The 21,405-nt window shown below is 51.3% G+C and overlaps 2 protein-coding genes across 6 annotated transcripts in view; one reads left to right on the plus strand and one right to left on the minus strand.

Annotated features, from left to right (window-relative positions):
• The window catches only part of LOC144943643 (SRSF protein kinase 2-like), a 70,933-nt gene extending 61,907 nt beyond the window's left edge, over positions 1-9,026 (plus strand). For 4 of the 5 annotated variants that reach the window (XM_078871308.1, XM_078871311.1, XM_078871312.1 and 1 more), the window contains 2 exons: positions 957-1,049; positions 2,899-9,026. In XM_078871308.1, the coding sequence (XP_078727434.1) occupies positions 957-1,049; positions 2,899-3,083 (278 nt within the window). In that variant the 3' untranslated portion in view covers positions 3,084-9,026. Of the gene's footprint in view, positions 1-956; positions 1,050-1,496; positions 1,590-2,898 lie in introns of all 5 variants that reach the window. The other variant, XM_078871309.1, reaches the window with a different exon arrangement.
• On the minus strand, positions 3,155-16,596 carry LOC144943801 (LHFPL tetraspan subfamily member 5 protein-like). The gene is made up of 7 exons (XM_078871645.1): positions 16,375-16,596; positions 15,285-15,465; positions 12,707-12,954; positions 7,971-8,048; positions 4,601-4,739; positions 3,914-4,028; positions 3,155-3,296 (listed from the first exon to the last, which is right to left on the minus strand). The coding sequence occupies exons 1-7, from the start codon at positions 16,594-16,596 to the stop codon at positions 3,155-3,157; spliced, it is 1,125 nt and encodes a 374-aa protein (XP_078727771.1).
• Positions 16,597-21,405: the final 4,809 nt, after the last annotated feature.

Below are 21,405 nucleotides of genomic sequence, written 5' to 3' on the forward strand. Positions count from 1 at the left end.
CGTGACGTGGACAGCGAGACAGAGGGCAGTGCTGCAAAATCCATTGTTCCACTGTTCTTCTGTGCTCCCACGTCTACGTTTTCTGCCTTGGACAACCCGCACTGACCAGTATGGGGGAAGTATGTTGAAACAACCCCCCCCCCATGACCCACACAGCTTCGGGATACCCTCATGCAGCAGTGGATTGACAAAAATGGCTGCACGTATGATAGTAATAATGGCCACCCAATGTGGTGTCAGTAAAGGAATCATACAGCTCCTCTCTGAATGTGAGAGCCAAAAAGGGTCACAATGAAGAAAAATCCCACTGCTGGGAAAACCTTTGCTGCTGCCAATTGTTGCTTTTGGTGGCCCGTGGAATGCGGTAATGGCCGCATTAACGGCCGCGACATAAAGTGGTGGTGGAAACAAGGGACTGCAAAGGGTCGGGGTCATGGGGTTCGGGTTGATTAGGGCTCCTGATTGGCCGCTGCCATGTTATTCGGAGCACCTATGGCGAGGGGTTGTAGGCGCGCTCGTTTAACCGTGTGCCGCATGCCTCCGTTAACAATCGGCGCGTGTGCCCGACTGCAAGCTGTTTGCGCTCTCTTGATTTCCTCTCCCTGCCTGTGTGGATGTCGCTCACCTGGCTTGAGACAGGGCTGTGTGAGCTGATCTCACTTCCAACAAGTCTTCCGCTCGGGTTGCTGTGATTCCCACCTGCTGCATGCTGCGATGCGTTCCACTCCTTTCGTCGTTTTTGTGTCAAATGAACGTTTCCGACTGTTGGGGATCTTGACTGATGGTGCTGCTCCATGTGTCTGTGTGTGTGTGTGGCTGCCTGTCCTGTCTCTGTGTGTGTCTCTCTTCTGTTCTCTCTTCCTGCTGCCTCCTGTTCTTTGTCCTCATCTCCCGTCCTCCCTATCTCTCTGTCTCTGTGCTTCTCTGTCCTTTGTTCCCCCCCTCTCTCCCCTTAGATCACATCGCTCACATCATTGAGCTCCTGGGGAATATCCCCAGGCACTTTGCACTGTCGGGAAAGTATTCGCGGGAATTCTTCAACCGCCGAGGTAGACCCGCCGTGCCGATTGCCTGGCGCCTGCGACCGCCACAAGCCCTTGCTTGGGAGGGCAGCCCCGACCACGAAGCTGCTAGTTCCCAAACACGTTACTTTCAAATGCACTTGTGTTTTTGGCAAGCTGGTAAAATGTATAGCGAACATGCGTCACCTCGCTCAATTTATCTGGACGGTCGGAGGCTCTGGTAGCCGTGAGTCGATTAAACCGCTGATGGTCGAGAATGGGCTCGCTGTAATAACTTGGAATCTGACAACGAATAATTAATAATCAAAGCAGCAGGTGGTCGACGCCTCCTCCCAACCGGGCACGCGGTAGTCGCGTCAGAGACGCGTCTCACCTTCTCCACCTCCCCCTCCCACCCCCACCTCCACCCCCCTACCCCCCCGCCTCTCCCCTCACCCACCACCGTGGCCCCATCCACTCGCCCTGCCCACACAGACCACATTGCGCTGGTCACTGAGTTGCTGGGGAAGATCCCGCGGGATATAGCTCTCTCTGGGAAGTATTCGCGTGAGTTTTTCAACCGGAAAGGTAATCCCCTCTCCTGCCGCTCCTCCCTCCTCTTCCCCACCCACTCCCCCATCCCCCCTCCACCACATTTCCGCACCCACCCACTAGTCTATTCGAATCGATATAACTTAATTGTTTTGCATGGTGGTTGATGCTACCGTGGTGTCATGGTTACCTCACTGGACTTGCAATCCAGAGATCGTCGGTTTGACCTCCCAAAGGGAAAGTTTTTTTTAAATTCCCTCCTCACCGCCTCTATCCACCCAGCAGTAAACATGAGTATGCCACAGTCATAAGATGGGCAGGTGGCATGTGGTTGGATAAAGTGTGGGCACTCCCACCGGTTCCAATATATGCTGGCCAGTGTGGCTGGAGTAGCCAAATACCCTCCCGAGTCGTGTTTCTCAACATTTTTTGGCCCGCGAACCAGTCAGCCAATGCAAACATTTCTGCTGATCACCCAGCCCGCCGCCACGCTGACAGAACACATTCACTTCTCTCTCTAATACCAGTAATACTAAATTATTCATATTACCGGAACATAAAACTATTTTTCTTAAACGCATCTAAAATGCTTTCTTTCAGGGGGTGGGGTGGGCATTTAGATCTTAGGCTTAGGGTAGTTTAATCAGTGTAGTTTACCTAACTGATGCTTTTTTATTATTATTATTAAATATCGTAAGTCAACTTAATTTCCAAAACAAAAGGTATAAAGGTTGTGATTATTTCCGGATCAATCTGCATTTGCATCACAGCCCCGTGGACCACCTGGGGGACGGTCGCGGACCTCTGGTGGTCCGGGGACCATACTCTAGAGGGGCTCTCTCTCTCTCTATAGCGCCCTCTAGTGGAGGCCCTTCTGCCAGCAGTGGCGTGAGCAAGCAATTTAAGGACTGCACCTTTACAAGCATTTACACGTGATAGCTGTGTATTTACTTAATGATGATGTAATGCATATTTTGTCTCAGTAATGGTGACAAGATTTCAACAACTCAGCAGAGTTTAAGTGTAAAGAATAAAATGCCTTGTCGTTATAAGCCGGATATCCTGCATGCTTTGTGGTCAGTATGTTTGCGATTCACCCCATCACCCTTGATTCGAGTTGTTGACCCTGATAATAGAACAAGCCGACAGAATATATAAAACAGACAATACAAACGAGATTTTAAAGCTATCAATTGCTGAACCAATTCTTGACCTTGGATTATGACAACTTGGTGAATTGCTGGGGATGTGGGGGGGGGTGAATCATTGCACATTTAGCGGCGAGTGCCCGGGAGAAGAGAAGGCAGCACGAGGGGGAAGTGGTGACACACTGTCTGCCCCACAGGCGAGCTGCGGCACATCACCAAGCTGAAACCGTGGGGGCTGTACGACGTCCTGGTGGAGAAGTACGAGTGGTCCCAACAGGATGCCGCCCAGTTCAGCGACTTCCTCATGCCCATGCTGGAGCTGATCCCCGAGAAGCGGGCCACCGCAGCCGAGTGCCTGCGGCACCCGTGGCTCACCATGTAGTCACGCGCGCGGCGGACGAGCTGGCGCGGCGACCACACCGAAGCTCTTCACACCGCGCGCCCGTTCCCCCGCTACCTCCACCGCCCCACGCCCGGCACGGCGCACTCCTCCGTCTTGGGGATAGATCTTCCGTGGATGGCGGTGGAAGCCAGGATGAAGGACGGTGGACACACCGGCTGCGAGTTGGTTCGCTCTACCGTGCGTACGCCAAAACTGTTGGGGGGTGGGGGAGTGCACCGTTTCCCTGGCAGGCTGTCTCCGCCCTCCCTGCGTCTGTCGGCTCACCGGCTGGAGCCGAGAGGTGGAGGACAAGGCACTCGCCAACAATAGGCGACGGCGCCGCCGCTGAACTCTTTCCATGTGTCACGCGCAACTCTATACCTTTCACCCTTCAGTACCGCTCGTCTTTGTTGGTGGATATGAGAATTTGAGTTATCGGTCATTGGTTGAAATGGAAGGCTGTTTCCATGGGCTCCAATTGGAGAGGAAGTAGTCGAGCTCTTGCGCGCGTGCATCTTCTGGTGGAGGCGTCTCTTGAACCGTGGCTTCTGTAGGCGCCGTTCGGGCGAGCGGTCGTCGTTGGTAGAGCGTGAATTTTTCTCTCTTCCCGCGAGCGATTTTAAAATCTTGTCTGCGCGTTCACTTCTTCCGCGAAGCTTCGAGCCCCACGCCGAGCGTCGCACCCCAGCAGCGCGTGTTTCACGTCACCCTGCACTGCCCTGCGCCACCGCCCTCCCCTGTGTGAATAAACGAGGCAGTAAGTGACTGGCACCGACGCGGCGGCATTTTCTCCATGGGGGGGGGGGGGGTCCCCAACGTGAGCGTCGCACTCGGAGAGTCTCTCGGGCACACGTGACTTGTCGATCGGGGGCCGGAGTGCCAGAGCACAGCACGAGGAGAAGGTGGCGGCGGAGGAAGATGATAATGATAGTAGAGCGGCCTTTCCTTGAGAAGGGGGGGCAATGACGACAGCGTGGCAAGACCAGAGTGTGGAGAGAGGGGACACGGAGGGAGAACAAGCGGCAATGTCTGTAGAGAAATTGTGGGTCCTGACCGTGGCACCAACCAGGACCCAGTCCTGACATTCAATTCAAGCTCTTTCCCCAATACCTAAACCTCACCCGTTATCACAGCTCTTTTAATAAGTTTGACCACAGTTTATCCCTCGCTCTTGCCCGAATATTCTCTTATGCACTGACCTTAGTCCTAAACCCCTTATATTTTGCAAGAATTTCCTTGCAAACAAATGAAGAACATTTGACAGAGAAGTCACTTTCAGGAGTCATCAAATGACTCCTGATCTCGTTCAAAAACGAGCCAGTGAGATGGTTCCTTGAAGAGTACCCCTTCTAAAATGTTCTCCCACGCCACTGGGGTCAGGATTCAAACTCGGCTGCTTGGTTGTCTACGTCCGTTAGCTGGCGGAGCCCCGTGTGCTGTATTGCGTGAACAGAATCGGTCCGGGCGCCACGGGCAGAGCGTAGCGTCCCTTACGCTCGTATCAGTTTGGCTCTGACCTGTTTGGGTCAGAGCGCCTCGACCTCGCAGGGTGCAGAGATTTATCGCGTTGATGCAGGCCAGCTCAACGACTCGTGCCGCCAGGACAGATTTCATCACGCGAATCCGCAAGGCGAAATCAGCAGAAGCGCCCTTGCCCTGATGAGGGTGGAGAGGAGTGCTTGGGTCGTCTTGTCGCTGTCGTGGATTTCCGCCGCCGTGGAGTGCGGCGTTGGCGAGACACGTGCACGCGTGGGTAAGTTCCGAGGCTTTATTATTATGATAATTTTGTTATTCATATTATTTAAAATAATTTAAGATCATCAACAACCAAATACGTCTCATCTCGCAGGTGTGACGCGCACAATTCCGTGTGTTTCTTTAGTGAGGTCGCGTAGCGGTGTTAATGGAGGCAGTAGCTGTTATATATTACAGTATACACAGTATATGTACAACTAGACGTCATCGTTCCCTGTGAATGCATATTATATACGCGATACAGGAGGGCCACTGTTTACAAACAACAGGAATGCGTGGAGCGCGCCATCCAAAATCTCATCGCCAGGGAAAAACGACTGCCGTGGGCTTCCAACTCAGACTGGTGTGAGACACGGACACGAACTCTCACCTGGACAATCGAATGGGCACTCGCGCCTCATTGCGCTCTCACCTGTGCAATTAAATCAAAATAACCACGTCGTTGGGGAGAATATAAGTAGCAAAAATAAATAAGCAGACTGTCCTGCTGCACATATCCGTCTCCACGTAAACGAAAAAATATTTTACATCTCATCAGCCACACGGCCTTCTGGGAATACATCGATTCGCCACAAGCAAAACTGGACTGGTGTCGACAGTGATGAGAGACAGTGATTAGACACGAAGGCGAAACCAGCAACATTATTGCTTGGAAATAATGTTGCTGAAATGATGCACTTCCAGAAGGCCGTGTGGCTTATACGTTGTGTAAGAAATACTTTTATTATTAATGTGGAGAAGACAAATATGTGAAATGAGACATTTCTTATTTTGTCACATTCAACTATCGTTGGTAAAACTAATGGGCTCTCACTTGCTTAAGTGGGTTCTCACCTCTCCAACCAAATGGGGCCACTACCTGATCTAATAGGCCCTCACCTGGTCAACTGGCATGTCTCCGAAAGCGTGCCACTATTGAGTTGGCAGTCCCACTGGTCGTGTTTGTGGCGAGCGAGTCCTTGTGCTGCAGCGCCCGTAAATCGGCAAGTCCGTCGGATGATCGCCGCCGTCACGAGCCCCTGCAACGTTTGGTCTCGGCGGGGCAACCGGTTTTGGGTTAATCGGTCGTTGAGGTTTCTTCCATTGGGTGAAAGTGGCCGTCAGAGATTTTTAGTATGGGACTTCTGCCTCCACCTTGGCGTTCGTTGTCGATGGGGTCGGTGGGGAGGGAAGGGGGCGTTCTCATCCCAGCTGCTCGCTTCCTCCAGAAGCCGCTTGGTGCCCGTGGGTCACCCAGTTGGCCCCACGAGTACCAGACGTCACCGCGCGATATGTGACGGGGGGGGGGGTGCAAGATGCGATGGTCGTGTGCCATCGTTCCGCGGAGGTGGTTGTTGTGCGCGTGGTGAGGCTCTGCACATGACGTGCGAGTTGTGGGTTCGCAGTTTCTCGGTTGGCTTGCCCGCACGTCTGTAGTGGGTGGGTGCTATTATGGTGTTTGTGCCAACACGGTGCCCACACGGTAAATAAATATCTGCTTTTTATAGCAATTTGGTTGGCATCGCGATTTACCAGTAGTACGTTCCACTGTAAGCAAACCAATAAAATGTGCGCGGTGTTCCTGTGAGATCACTGGCATTTCACTGTGGTGGTGGCAGAATACCCACAGTAGTTTCCTGTTTCCAGTTTAAGAAGAATTGGTTCATGTTGCCATTTTGCAGCAATTGATCACTTCATTTGTAGGCCACGTCTGTAAAAAATTATTGAGGACTTCGACTGTCATAAGAATAATAATCAGGCGTCAGGGTGGCGCTCAGCAAGAAATGTCCAGGTTCGATTCCCTGCTCGTGCATCTTTCGCGTGTGGAGTGTGTTCTCCCCCCCTCCTCCTGTTCTGCCATAGTAAAAAACAACCCATGCAATGTAACTGGTCTATAAGAGGTTTTTGGGTTAGATCGCGTAAATATATAAATGTGTCGTTAAAACCCGCCACCACCCGACAAAGCCAACTAGTAAGGGTTGTCACGTAAACAGAACATGCCAATTCGTCACTAGTACAGCACACCGGTGTGTTGGAGAGCCGAACCACAACATTTACAATCTCAGATTGTAAATATAATGGATGATATTGGTCGCGAAAGCCTACGTGTTAAACCAATATAACCAGTATTGGCCAAAACATCTCAATGCTGAAATTGTACCCGCAAATTCCTCAATTGGGTCGACACATCCCGACTGCGAACACTTGGCGGCAGCCTCCTGGAAAACGAGTCTTTGAGACTCGGTGAGGCTTTCCTGAGTAAACAAGCGTGCTTGTGGAGCTCCATATCCGTGGAGCTCCATATCCGTGGAGCTCCATATCCGTGGTGCTCCAAGCCCATGGAATTCCATGCCTGTGGAGCACTGTGTGCATGGAGCTCAACGCCCATGGAGCTGTGTGCGAGTGGGGCAAGCATCCGTCCACATTCACTTAGTTTGCGGTTGGAAGTTTGAGGGACCGTTCAATTTACGCGGATAACATATATGTACGGTATCCTTCACAATCACCGCAACCCAAATTGATTTAGCTTAAGGATATGCGATTATATTCGGATGGACGGACGTGGAGCGCTGACGCGACGGTTTTGTGCACCGTACCGTGAACCCGGCGGCCGGAGTTCAATTTCCGGCAGAGGTTCACGTCGACGGCGAGTAATGTCTGAACAGGTCCTGGGTCTCCTTCCTCTCCAATCTGCACTGGCAAGCGTGGTGAATTATAGTCCAACAAGTCTCCTTGAGACCAACACATTATAATTGTAATGATAAAATTGTTACACGTGTAGGTGTTGGCCTCATAAAACACTGGCTATTCCCCTGCACTGTTTTAAGTGATTAAGTCGATTTGAGTGTTTTATGAAACTTGCCACTGGCCTTGACTGGGGTACAATATTTAGAGGGACGTATACAAGATGGTGAACTTCTTGGTCTCCTCTTCCACGCTGGCCAACCACGTCTCGGAAGAGGTGGGATTATACCCAGACTTGACAACCACGCCGCGACTTGCCGATCGACTTGGCTCTGCCGTGCCCGTTTCTACTGCTGGGCAGACGGCACGCATGATAATTTGTTTAGCATCCGTTTAGATCAATAATCCCGAACACTTCCCATTTGAATAAACGGTACCTTTATTCGAGCAGCAAAGGGATCGCGAGACCCAGTGACCGTGGTTGGTGTGCCGCCCGCTCCTCCGGTTGAGGATGAAGTGGCGATGGGCACCAGAGCGGATGTCGCACTGAACGGCCCGCGGAGGGGCACCCGTTTATTTATTGATTGTCATTTTCTCCTTTTTTTACGTTACCTTTCCCCTTGGTGATGACTTTTTAAGCGGAGATGATTGACGGGAGACGACGCACAGAGGTGGCAGATAACACTGGATGTTGCGCAGCGAGCGAGTTCGGGGTATTGGAGGCACAGGGATGGGATGGGGAAATCGCGTGTTCCCCGTAGCGTTAACTCTGACTGACGTTCACTGGCGGAGGTGACGTGATTGCCACCCGCCATGCGGAGAGCGCGCATGCGACGGGAAAGTGGCCTGTGTGCTTAGATTGCTTTGCAGTGACTTGGCTGGCGGGCGGGCGAGCCAGCCATGGTGTTGTGTGCCGTGTGACAGGGTCCAGCGCGCGTGTGTGTGTGTGCGCACGTGTGACATTGCCACACGCACCACACAACACCCTTTGCGTACGCGCGCGTTCGTGTAAATACATAGCACAGCCATCCGTCCCACGCCGGACAGACAGCCGTGCTATTACTGAATCGCAGTGTCGGTGCTTGCTGTGTTGGGTAGGGGACATTTAAAGAGAGGAAGTAGTGGCCAACGTTCGCTCAACTCACTCACTACTCGTCCACACGGTGAGGCTCCACCACCCCCACGATGAACTCCACCACGTGTCCCGCGTAGCCCCCCGCATCGCCCCACGTACACTAGGTGATCCGAATTTAGATTGGATCGCATCCTGGGATTAATTGGTAGGGAAGGCACAAGTGTTGGGAGGGGGGGCTCCGTCCTCCATGAGCGCAGGCGGCACCCGAACGAGATGAAGCGAATTCCGATGGCGGCGCGTTATTATAACAACAATAATAACAGTACAGTAATAATAATAACGATGATGTTAATACGTTTCTTGTGACGCGATGCGAGTGAGTCGTCGTGAACCGATATTACAAACATGTCTTTGTGTCTGTTTGATCAAATAAAATATTGTTTTCTCTAGAGCTGCCGTGGGTGGGTTTTAGGCCAAACCACGCACACACAGCAACACACGTCAAAGACAAGGATCCCTTGTATAGCCTTCAACAGACTGTTCCACTAAGTGCTGTTAGCAAGCACCTAGGAAATCCGGGACAGCCGACCAAGCATCGCATAAATACACACAGACCAGCACACACAGACATTCACATGTAGACACACACAACAACAGCTGCTGTTCGCCAGTAAGTGATGGTGTCGTCACCACAGCTCTTGTGCCAGGCTAGGTGCACTTTGAGGCTACATGGAGTGTCGAATGCTGGCTGACAAGACGTCAACGGGCCAGACTCGGGTGCTATGGGATGACTGACTTGGTATTACTTACTGGCAGATGCACCACCTGCGCTCCCCTGTGGGCCAATGTGGCACAGTTGGCAACACACAAAGACAAACAGCCCTCTGTGTAGCCTTTTCCAGACTTTTGGGGAAAGTGCTGTTAGCACCTATAAAGGCATACAAGGTGTATTAGAGAGTGGTGTAACCAGCACCACACCCGGCCGCCTTTCTCTCCCCAGTGCTGATGTTTTCACACCGCACCAGGTGCTCATTTAAGGATGAGCTAACCTCGTGAAGGCCCAAGGCTGGTTCAGTGGTCACTCGCCACTGATGTTAGCCGTGGCCAGTAATCAAACTCGGGTCACCGGGTGTATAGCGCAGTGCTCTAACACACTGTGCTACCGTTCTCCACAACAACAACAACCGCCATTCGCCACTAAGTGGCGGTGACGTCACCACGACGCTTGTGCCAGGCCATGTGCACCTTGAGGCCACGTGAAGTGTCGAAAGCCCGCTGGCAGGAGGTCACGGGGCAGACCCAGGTGCCACGAGTCGACTGACTGAGATGACCGAGATGACTGATTGATGCACCACCTGTGCCCCCTACTGTACCAACTTGCTGTGCTTTAGCCACCCGGCGCTCCGCTCGTTGTTGTGAGCGTCGCTCCTCCGCCCTCCGTTGTTGGAGGGCGACTGCCTCCAACTGCCCAGTAGCATCCTTCACGAGCCTCCTCCACAGAGGCCGATCTTGACACCGCTGGTACCAGTCATCGGCAAGTCCACTCAGCTCCACGTCCTCCTGTACCACATCACTCCATCTCTTCTCTAGCCCGTGCCGCGCCCGTTTAGCCCCCTCGATCCGGCCGAACAAAAGCTGACCCCCACACACACAGATAGACAAACATTTATAGTCCACGAATCCCAGACAGGACATGAACAAGGGTTGTGAAGCACCGGGGTAGACTGTTGTGCAACTGGACCTGCTGGTTTATCGTGCGTGGAGTTCACGAGAAACCGCGGGGTGATGCTTGGTCATAGGCACATGCTTCACTTCACACGCGGCCTTCTCTCTCCTGCCCGGGACCCGGGCCACAGCTAGGGAGCCGCTCCCTCTGTTGCACAAGGGGTGGAGGACACGGAGATGTGGCTTTGAGACCCACGAGATCAACCCCGGGGGCACCTCCTCGACATGCATGGGAAGGGAGTTTCACAAAATGTGTGTGATCCACCAACCCTCGCTGCCTCGACAGTGGATGTATGTTTAACTGATTTCGTGCCGTACGTCACCAATTGTGCTAATCGCTGAATACAGGCCACGTGCGTAGCCACAAACACCACCGCCCAAGTCCACACTCTGCAGTGGGAAGGAAGGGCAAGCGGTATGGAAGTACAGCACAGTAGCCAACAAAGGCTAGGCCTATCTGATCGGTCACTAGCACTAGCCCTACCAGTGACTTTAACTAATCAACCAGTCACTAGCCCTACCAGTGACCGTAACTAGCTTATCAGCTTCTCAGCCATTAATACGATTCTTACCAGTGACCCTATCTGACCAATCACTAGCACGAGCCCTACTCGTGACCCTAACTAATCAACCAGCCACTAGCACTAGCCCTCTACCAGTGACTTTAACTAACTATGCAACCACGCACTAGCATTAACCCTTCCATGAACCCCCAACCATAACCAAGTAGCCAACCAGCCAGCCCTGAGTCGTATCACTCACAAATATCCTTATTCTTGGTTCTTTCAGTAAAGTCACGTAGAAGGGAAATTATCAAATAATAAAAATAAAACATAATAAAATTCTCACGACGTTTCAGCCACAACGCAAGCAGCCGTCCCCAGGTGAAGAACAAAGTTGTCGGAAAGACAGCGTCCATTAGGACGCTGTCCTTCCGACGAATTTAATTTTATTATGTTTTATTTTTTATTATCTCCCTTCTACGTGACTTTACCGACAGAACCAAGAATATGAATCCCTGCAGTCACGAAAGCTTTAAATCGAAACCTTATCCTTAGCCTCATCTACCATCATGATCGATTCACGATCATCAATCATCAGTCCATTGCTCCAAGGTAATCACTGGGAGGGTCACTCTTGCCGTCACCTCTGCCCCAAGTCCTCCACTCATCGCCTATCCTTGGTGGCACTGCCTGCAGCCAGCTGGAAAGATCAACTGCTGGTGGAAGAAGGATGGGCGACCCGCCACTCTCCCTGTAAGCCAGCACTGTGGAGGCAGCAGCGAAGGTTGATGGATCTCACGAATGGCGTGATACTCCCTCCCCGATGGCGTCGAGGAGGTTGCCAGAAGAAGGCAATACAGCAAATGTGGACTCCACTTGTTTGCGTCTGTATGGAGTAGAGTGTTTCCCCTTTGCACATGTGGGGTTTCTCCGGGTGCTCTGGATTACTCCCATCTGTAAAAACGCTCATTAATTGGCTGATGAGACCATCATATGTAGAGGACTGCAGAGCTTGGGAAGGTGCTTCCTTTCCCGCTCGTCTGTGGTTCCGCCTCGCTCCTGAGTCGTCCTATCTCGAAAATAATAATTCGTGTCGTGGATAATATAAAAAAACAATTCACGTAGAAAGACGGAACTGTGAAGAATACCTTGGACCAATCAATTTCAAGGACAGTGCATACATTATCAGAGTTGTGTTTTTTGTTTGCATTTCGACTGCAGGTATTGTGGTCTATGCAAACATGACTCCTTGTAAAAAGGTGTCAGTTTTGTTGCCAGATAGAAGGGTAAAAAAACAATTATCATATTTTTACTGGCAAATGAGGTTCCCATGGAATAATTATCATATTTTGCTACTGGCAAAGGAGGTTCCAATGGTGAAGAATTTATCTTGTTATTTATATTCTACACATACAACGTGAGTGATTATGTTGAGTCGGATCTCACTCTTATCATTTTATGTGGAACTGGGATCCCATGGCGTAAGATCGGCAGTTCACCATCATTTATTTCAAACGAGCCTGGGCTCTGCTGATGCGACACCTGGGAGTGTTCGCTTAAAACCAATGCTGCTCAAATTAAGCACTCAGAGAGAAAGTCCGTGTGGCTGATGGGATGTATAAAAAGTACACGTATTTATAGATGCGGAGGGACATATATGTGTGGACCAGGCGTATTACTCTCCGCTTATAGATTTTTTGTGACATTGTCTAGCAACGACGCTGTCAATAGGAACGTTGTTGTGAAGTGTTGCTTGTGTTGCATCAACGCTGCTGAAACGACACACTCCCAGAAGGAAGGCCGTGCTAGTGTCGTTGATGGGGGTTGGGTAAGCAATATGTTGGAGACACGGATGTTATCGTCATCATTCCATCGCTCCGCTGGGTCGCCCGCCCGCTCGCCCGCTCACCTTTTTCCTCGTCCACCAGGAAGTCGTCCGGCAGGAGGTTGTCCTGGCGGTTGCCCAGCACGAAGGCGAGGAAGGCGAGGACGAAGGCGTCCAGGATGCCCACGATGGCCAGCACGTACGCGTAGCGCACCGTGCACGCGCCCAGCGTGTACTTGCCGGTGTTGTCCCCGCACAGGCGGCGCACCTCGTCGGCGTCCCACCCGTCCGGGTAGATCATGCAGCCCAGCACCAGCAGCGCGGCTGGTGGCACAAAGATGCCCCCCCCCCCCCCCCATCATAGCCTTAGCAGACTCAAGAGGTTTTACTGGTTGGAACCTCCTGGTTACACCAGCCCACGGGATTATTGTGTCCGTCCGTCGTGCAGGGAGGGGCTGGGTGGGGAGGGAGGGGCTGGGTGGGGTGGGGAGGGGAGGGGCTGGGTGGAGAGGGTGGGGCTGGGTGTGGGGTGGGAGGGGAGGGGCTGGTCACCCCGTGGTGCCCTTATAAAACTCAACGTTTAACCTACTCACGCCGGCTTGTGCCCGCCCTCACAGTCGGGCATATTTGCGGAATACACCACGCCGCCGTTGACCCTGGCCATTGACCGAGCAACCCAACGTTCCTACCAGCTCCCTCCGCAGGAATGTGTTTTTTGCGTGTTAGATCGCGTAAATATATAATTGTGTCGATAACCTCGCCACCACCCGATACAGCCAACTATTAAGGGTTGTCACGTAAACAAAACATGCTAATTCGTCACTAGTACAGAACACCGGTGTGTTGGAGAGCCAAGCCACAACATTTACAATCTGAGTACGACGTTTCGCAAGTAATTAAACAAGCTTCATCAGGCGACAGCCAGATTTGTGGAGAAGTCCACCTGTTTCGTTCCTTATATAGAGGCGTAGCTGTGGTGACCACACTAATACGCTCTTGCGCAAAGTGTTGGGGCAAGTGCTGTTATTCGAGCACCTCTGAAGGCCGGCAACGGCACACGAGGGAGTGAGTGGCCAGCACCACGGCCGACTGCCTTTGTCTCCCCAGTGGCGATGTTTTTTTTAAACACCGCCCCAGGTACTCGTTTGATGCTGAGTCGACCTAGGGGAGGCCCAGGACCGATTCAGACGTTCGTGCGGGTGACACCGCACAGTAGACCATCTACCACACCCGTCCCCACCAGACCACAACCACTCTGTAAACATGCAACTTTGGGCCAATGTGGTTGGAACTGTTGGACGCTGCTCCAACGTTCCATGTTTACTGGGCAACGCCGGAAGAAACCCATTCATTCGGTCACGTGTCATTCACGAATATATCAACACACCATATTCCCTGGGTCTTTCGGTAAAGCCACGTATATAGAACACATTATAAAAAAAATGGCCACCCCACAGCCTCGTTTGTCAAGATTTATCTGATCTTACATTGACATGCAAATTTCATCTCTAGCCCCGGCCCACTGACCCTTGAGCTACACCCATCTCAAACCTTTATTACTCCATGCCTTAGCAGCGCTCCCACCATATATTATCAGCAGCTCACCCTCGATTTTTTTCACCTGATGACGATTGCTTGTGTTGCGATCGAAACGTCGTGATATTGTTATTATTTTTATTATTTGTTCTATCTGCGTGGCTTTACCGAAAGACCCACAGAATATTAATTCCTGCAATCACGAAAGCTTTAAGTCAAGATTTAATACACCATAGTCATAATTACAGTATTGTCAAATCATCATACCGATTCAAACATCCCCCGTATAGCAGAGGTCGCAAACGGGTTTTGATTCCTACCCGTACCCTACCCGAAATGAGTGACAAACGGTTACTCACCAGTGACTCACGGCCTACCCGTACCCGTACTCGGCCGCACCAGGGTCGCAAACGGCTACCCGTACCCGGCTGGGTACCCGGCTGGCTACGGGTAGCCGGGTATCGGGTAGGGTACGGATATCGGGTACCCGGTTGCGACCTCTGCCGTATAGCCTTTAACAGACAGGTGGGCAAGTGCTATCAGCGAGCACCTATGACGGCCGGCATGCCGCACAAGAAGATGAGTGGCCAGCACCACGCCAGGCTCCTTTTGTCTCCCGAGTGCTGACGTTCACACACCGCACCCGATACTCATTTAAAGGTTGAGTAGATCTAGGGGAGGTCCAAGGACCGATTTATATATCCGTCAATCGTATTGGTGGTGAGCGGGAATCGAGCTCGGGTAACCGGGTTCGTAGCGCAGTGCGCTAACAAGTACGCCACCGTATCTTCACAGCTGACGTCTGCAGCAAGCGGCGAACGCGTTACCGATGGGCTGCATCACCGCTCACGTATCTCTGCGCGTGTACCCATCTATGTGTGGTGTACCCATGTGTGCAAGCTGTCAATCGAAAATATATGTCCGTTTACCCACGTGCCCGCACTGTTAATTCTATGTGTGTGTACCTATCCATCAGTATATGTGTACCTATGTATCTGTCTGTGTACCCACGTGTCCACGCTGTCAATCCTATCAATGTGTGTGTGTACCTTATCTATCGATGTGTGCGCACCTGTGTGTGTGTGTACCCCCCACGTGTCCACGCTGTCGGTCCTCACCGGACGTGAGCTGCATCCAGGCGCACACCTTGTAGACGGTGGCCGAGGTGCAGAAGAAGAAGAGGCTGAAGCACACGAGGCACGCGATCACCAGCAGCATGGAGATGCCGATGAAGAAGCCCGCCGTCTTGAAGGCGCTCGACGGCACCGCGCTGAAGTCCATGAAGCTGCCACTGCAGACCTGGGGACGACGGGCGGCAGGGGAGAGGGCACCCCCGCGGAGAGGGCCGAGGAAGGTCTGGACCCTCGCTTTGGTCCCATGAACGAATGGGCTGTCAGCTGGGCAAATGAATCTGAGTCTGAATAAATTGGCCTCACTTCAGGAGCGTTTCGTGGCGTTATTTATTAACGGTCGTCTCGTATTCACCACGTGCATTGCGGTTCTTGAAATATTGAGTTTGTTACCGAATTCGAAAAAAAAAACTCTTCCTGTTATTTTGATTTCCGACCCCTGGGTTAAAGGAAGGGCCTCTCATCTGGCTGTGGGTGTGTGGATCAGGGCCGGTGGTGGGCCCAGACAATCCCCCTCTCCTACTCGTGGACGGCGAGTCGCTGTAACCGTGCACACCCCCCCACCCCTACCACACAACCGCTCGACTGCCCCCCACCCCAATCCAAGAGGAGCTGCTCAGTAAATGTGCAACGTTGCGCCAACGTTGACATGCGGTTGGCCCAAAGTTCAATGCCAGCTGAGCTGACATTGTCCACCCCGTGGGTGACGCGCGCGTGTGAATGGGTGAACGCGTGTCTGTTGGGTGCCGTGAGTGTAGTGGTTAGCGCGCTGCGCTACGAACCCGGCCACCCGAGTTCGATTCCCGCTCACGGCCAACACCGATGACGATTATCTGAACTTATTGTGGGCCTCCCGTAGGTCGACTCAGCCTCAAGTGAGTACCTGGTGCGGTGTGTAAACATCAGCACTGGGAAGAGAAAAGGCGGCCGGGCGTGGTGCTGGCCACCCACCCCCTCGTGTGCCGTGCCGGCCTTCGTAGATGCTCCTCGCTAACAGCACTTGCCCGAACAGTCTGTCAAGGCTATACGGGGGATCTTTGTGTTGTTGTGTCTCTGGGCGCAGCGGAGCCCTCCTCACCATCTCACGCGTGAGGCTGTTGCCGATGCAGTAGCTGAAGAGGCCGAAGTATCCGGCCTGCGGCGTGTCCACGCTGTCTCCGATCCAGAAGGGCTGGATGAAGCTCACCACGTTGAGGATGGCGAAGCAGATGGTGAAGATGGCCCACAGGACGCCCACGGCACGCGCGTTTCTCACGTAGTTGGTGTGGTAGATCTTGGCGGCCTCGTGTGCAGGCAACATGGTGGTGGTGGTGGATGATGCTGATGATGATGTGGTGTATGTGATAAAGGTGGTTGTGAAGATGTGGTGATGACGTTGATTAGGATGAGTGTGATTGTGATGCTGAAGGTGGTTTTGATCGTGATGGTGATGCTGATCTTGATAACGATGAAGATGGTTGCTGATGGTGATGATAGAGGTGGTTAAGTATTATGAGTGTGGTTGTGACGGTGACGACGTGATCATTATTTTGTTGATGACGATGATCATCGTGATTGTCATATTCAGCGTGATGAGTATCACATGACGGTGACGACGTTGATGATGATGATGGCTAAGATGGCCCTCACCTGCCGAACTAAAATGATCACCCGCTCGGCCAAAGAAATGATGTCTCACCTAACAAAATAAATGTACTCTCGACTGATCAAATTATTTGAACTCTCACCTCACCTGACAATACCTGAACATATTTTTTTGGCGTGAATTGTCCGCGGCTGCGGCCACCCCAGATGCCCGTTCGACACAAAATTTCAGCTGCGCACCGACAGAGGAGGAGGAGGAGGACGTTGTACCACGGGCGCAGTGAACTCTTCAACAGGAGGATGAGGAGGAAGAGGAGGTGGAGTGTGGTGGGTGGAGGGGGAGTTGAACTCGATAGGGGCTTCTGGAATTTGAGACTCAAATTGGAGCTGTAAAAGGCAGCTGCCTCCATCAACTATTCATGATGGAGCCCAACGGCCTCACGAAAAAGCACAACACTGATGTCCCTCTGCCATCGAGACCACCCTCTTGCTGCCGATATTAGGAAGCCGCTGGAGCTATGCACTGTCATTTCTTTAGAACTGTGTGTTGTGTTTCGTTGTCCTTTCCCCGCGCCTCCGATTAGCGAGGTTGGCTACGTACGGGGCGAAAAAAGAAGTTCAACATACGTACTGTACAGGGTGGTCCAGATGTCTTGTGACCTACAATTAACTGAACTCTAACATGTTTTTTTCTTTGCATGTTAATTTATGTTTGAAATCAACCTTTCTTTTGACATAAATATAAAGTTTTAGAGAGTTACATGACATCTGCACCACCCTGTACATACATCCACACGGAAGTAAACTCAACCCATCATCCCAGCTTCTGAGGCAATAAAATTGGTACAACTTTGTCAGAATTCAGAAGTCAACAGTTGTGGTTTTATGTGTGTGTATAGTTGCTTGTACACAACACCAAAGGCCTCTCTCTGGTGGCAAAGCGACCAGAAACAGACAGTCCCTCTGATGGTACAGCAGATGAGGCAACGCGTTTGTTGAATTGAGGAAGGTGATAGGAGTGTGGGGAAAAACGACGATGGAATTATTGACGAACGTGTTGCGATTGTGGAATAACACAGGCAGTCTCGTTGCATAACAACAACATGGCTAATCACGTAAAGGCTGGACCTGTTGACAACATTCACATCATGTTTTGCTCCGATTTCAACCAAAACGTGTACACTACCAGCTACACGGCGACAGAACGGGGCTGGTGACATTCCACGTGGCCGCCGTGGCACTTGGGCTGATTTATTCAAATGTCACAAATGTGAGGTGACAGTCGTGGAAATATCAAGTGAGGGAGACACAGACGCAGCTCACGGTGGACAACAGCACACCTGATGATGAATGCGGCCTCATCACATCACACACCGTCCTCCACAATGACAGTTGAACTTTATGGCGGTACCCCTGAGATACCATAGTACCCCGGCTCTCGCATAATGACCGTGATGCAGTCATTTGTCGTCTGTTGATGGTCGGCGATGCGGCAATCGACTCATCTCGACGAGCTGTACATGATGCACTATTCAAAGTAGAATTTTTCGATAACGTATTTGTTTTATGCTGATGTTTGACGTTTCGACATCGCGGAGTGTGGCACCGATTTTGGATTGATTGGTTACCCCAGCCGCGGAGTTAAGTACACCCCTGAGAAAAATAGTGTCCCAGAAATAAAATATTTAATTGCCTCGGCCCATTTTGTATTATTTGGTACCCCGGGGTACCGCCGTAAAGGTCAGTTGGTCAGGCCGGGCCTGTCCACGCAACACAACCAATTTTCGGTTCCTCCTGGGTTAAGGATGTGCGATGCATGGTTCAAAGCGGGGGGGGGGGGGGGGCAGGGTGAAGGACACGTCGATCACAGACCCGAGTCACATCTCACACCAGATTCAATATTGTTTCCAAATGGACAAATCTCAACTACTAAACTATTTAGTATTTTCCCAGGTAAGGCTCATTGAGCTGTTTCGCTCTTTTTCAGAAGCGACCTGGCCACAAATGAAAGCCATGTGGAAATGTATCGCAGCCAAATACTGGAAATGCATGTTTCTAAATGTGAAGGGGAAAACCGGAGGACTCGGAGAAAAATGCACGTGACCACGAGAGAGAGACATGCAAACTCCAAATATACAGCAGGCGTCAGGGTCGGGATCAAGCCCACGACCTCCTGTACACCAGGCAAGGTAGTTAACATCTCACCACCGTGGCGTAAACTGTTTATAACTGCTGGGGAAAGGATTGCCTGTATCTGAAATATTCTCGAACCAGAAGATTTGTTTTGGTCATCAGACCGGTACTTGATGCAACAGTGAGGGAAATGTGGCCTCCAAAAACACGTTGAGAGAGGGGAGTTGATCACCATGGCAAATTGAATAAATGGTGTCAGATAAAGTTTAGAAAGTAAGGGATCGATGACAAGCAAGCTTAATATTTTTGTAGAAAGCTCATTAATCTTTAAAAAAATACATTCTGTAAACATGTTTGGTTTTTTACTAGAACTGACAAAAATGTTTTAATCCAAAATCCCATAATTTCTAAATATTGATTTAATACGTTTAAAATTCACAACCTTTATCAATGGTAAATGTGATTTCGATAAATTAATCTTGCCTGTCGGTTTAGTTTTTGATAACTCGGGTGTTAAATTCTTATAACCGCTTTTAAAGATAAGAGTGTAGAACGATCATCAGATTAAGAAGCTTAGCCTCTAATTCATTGATCACCTGAGTCGGTACGAAAAGAGTACGAAAATGGTACAAAAAAATTCCGTACTTTCGTTCTGTCCTGATGAAAAAATATCGTACCATGATATGGTAGCTTACTTAAAAAACCAAATGTACCACGCGGTGCCGAATCAGTGCATTCTATATACAGGGTGCTTCAAACATGTTTTAACACTTATATGAGACTATCGTTTTGAATGGAAAAAGAACGGATAATACTACACTATAACATGATAACAAATGTAATGTTAATAGCTTCAAAAAGTCAAAGTCTCCACTTGTTCGCCATCATTGTCAACACGTGCCTGGAATCTTCTCCAGGTGATCTCCAGAGCCAGGAATCACATTTCTTGTGGTATTGTTGCAAATTTTCAGAAGTGCTAACATTTTTTTGAAGCATCCTGTATAATAACTGGTTTTACCCTTTCTGGCAATATTTTGATGCTGGCAAGAAAGGTCCCATGCATCACTGCATTATGTTACGACGATTCCGCTGAAAACGATTGGCCGGTTTCTGCTTTTTATGGAAACCGGTAACCGATTGTGAAACCGGTTATAGAACCGATTTACCGGTTGCCGTTGAACAAACCTAGTTTTTTTTGTTTTTCACTGAGGACCGAGAGGGCTCGTCATCTGCAGAGAATCTAGATGTATTGCGGTACACGATGCGTTAAAGTGCACAACTTCGCCAGTGACACACAACAAAGATATCCCCCGTGTAGCCTTAACAGACTGTTGGGGCAAGTGCTGTTAGTGATCACCAGAGGTGTGGACTCGAGTCATGTGACTTGGACTCGAGTCAGACTCGAGTCATGAATTTAATGACTTGCGACTCGACTTGGACTTGCATAACAATGACTTTGTCCCACCTATGAGATGTGGACTCGAGTCATGTGACTTGGACTCGAGTCAGACTCGAGTCATGAATTTAATGACTTGCGACTCGACTTGGACTTGCATAACAATGACTTTGTCCCACCTCTGGTGATCACCTATGAAGGCCGGCACTGCACACGAGGGAAGGTGGGTGGATGGCCAGCACCACGCCTGACCGCCGTTGTCTCCCCAGTGGCGATGTTTACACACCGCACCAGGTACTTATTTGAGGCTGAGTCGACCTAGGGGAGGCCCAGGACCGGTTCAGATAATCGCCACTTGCGTTGGTCGTGAGCGGGAATCGAACTCGGGTTGCCGGGTTCATAGCGCAGCGCGATAACTGCGACACTACCGCTCCCCACAAAAACACCGCCAGTGACACAACAACAACACACACCACAACACGTGGAGTTTAGTCCACACACGGACACACAGGGGGGCAGGCAGACACACAGGGGGGAGCAGGCAGACACACGGACACACAGTGGGAGCAGGCAGACACACGGACACACACGGGGGAGCAGGCAGACACAGGGGGGAGCAGGCAGACACACAGACACACACGGGGGGGGGGGGCAGGCAGACACACGGACACACAGGGTGGAGCAGACAGACACACAGACACACAGTGGAGTAGGCAGACACACGGACACACAGGGGGGAGCAGGCAGACACACAGGGGGGAGCAGGCAGACACACGGACACACACGGGGGGGGGGGGGCAGGCAGACACACGGACACACACGGGGGAGCAGGCAGACACACAGGGGGGAGCAGGCAGACACACGGACACACACGGGGGGGGGGGGCAGGCAGACACACGGACATACACGGGGGAGCAGGCAGACACACAGGGGGGAGCAGGCAGACACACGGACACACACGGGGGGGGGGGGGCAGGCAGACACACGGACACACAC

This window comes from Lampetra fluviatilis, chromosome 32, assembly GCF_964198595.1.
Source record: "Lampetra fluviatilis chromosome 32, kcLamFluv1.1, whole genome shotgun sequence".
Lineage (NCBI taxonomy): Eukaryota > Metazoa > Chordata > Hyperoartia > Petromyzontiformes > Petromyzontidae > Lampetra > Lampetra fluviatilis.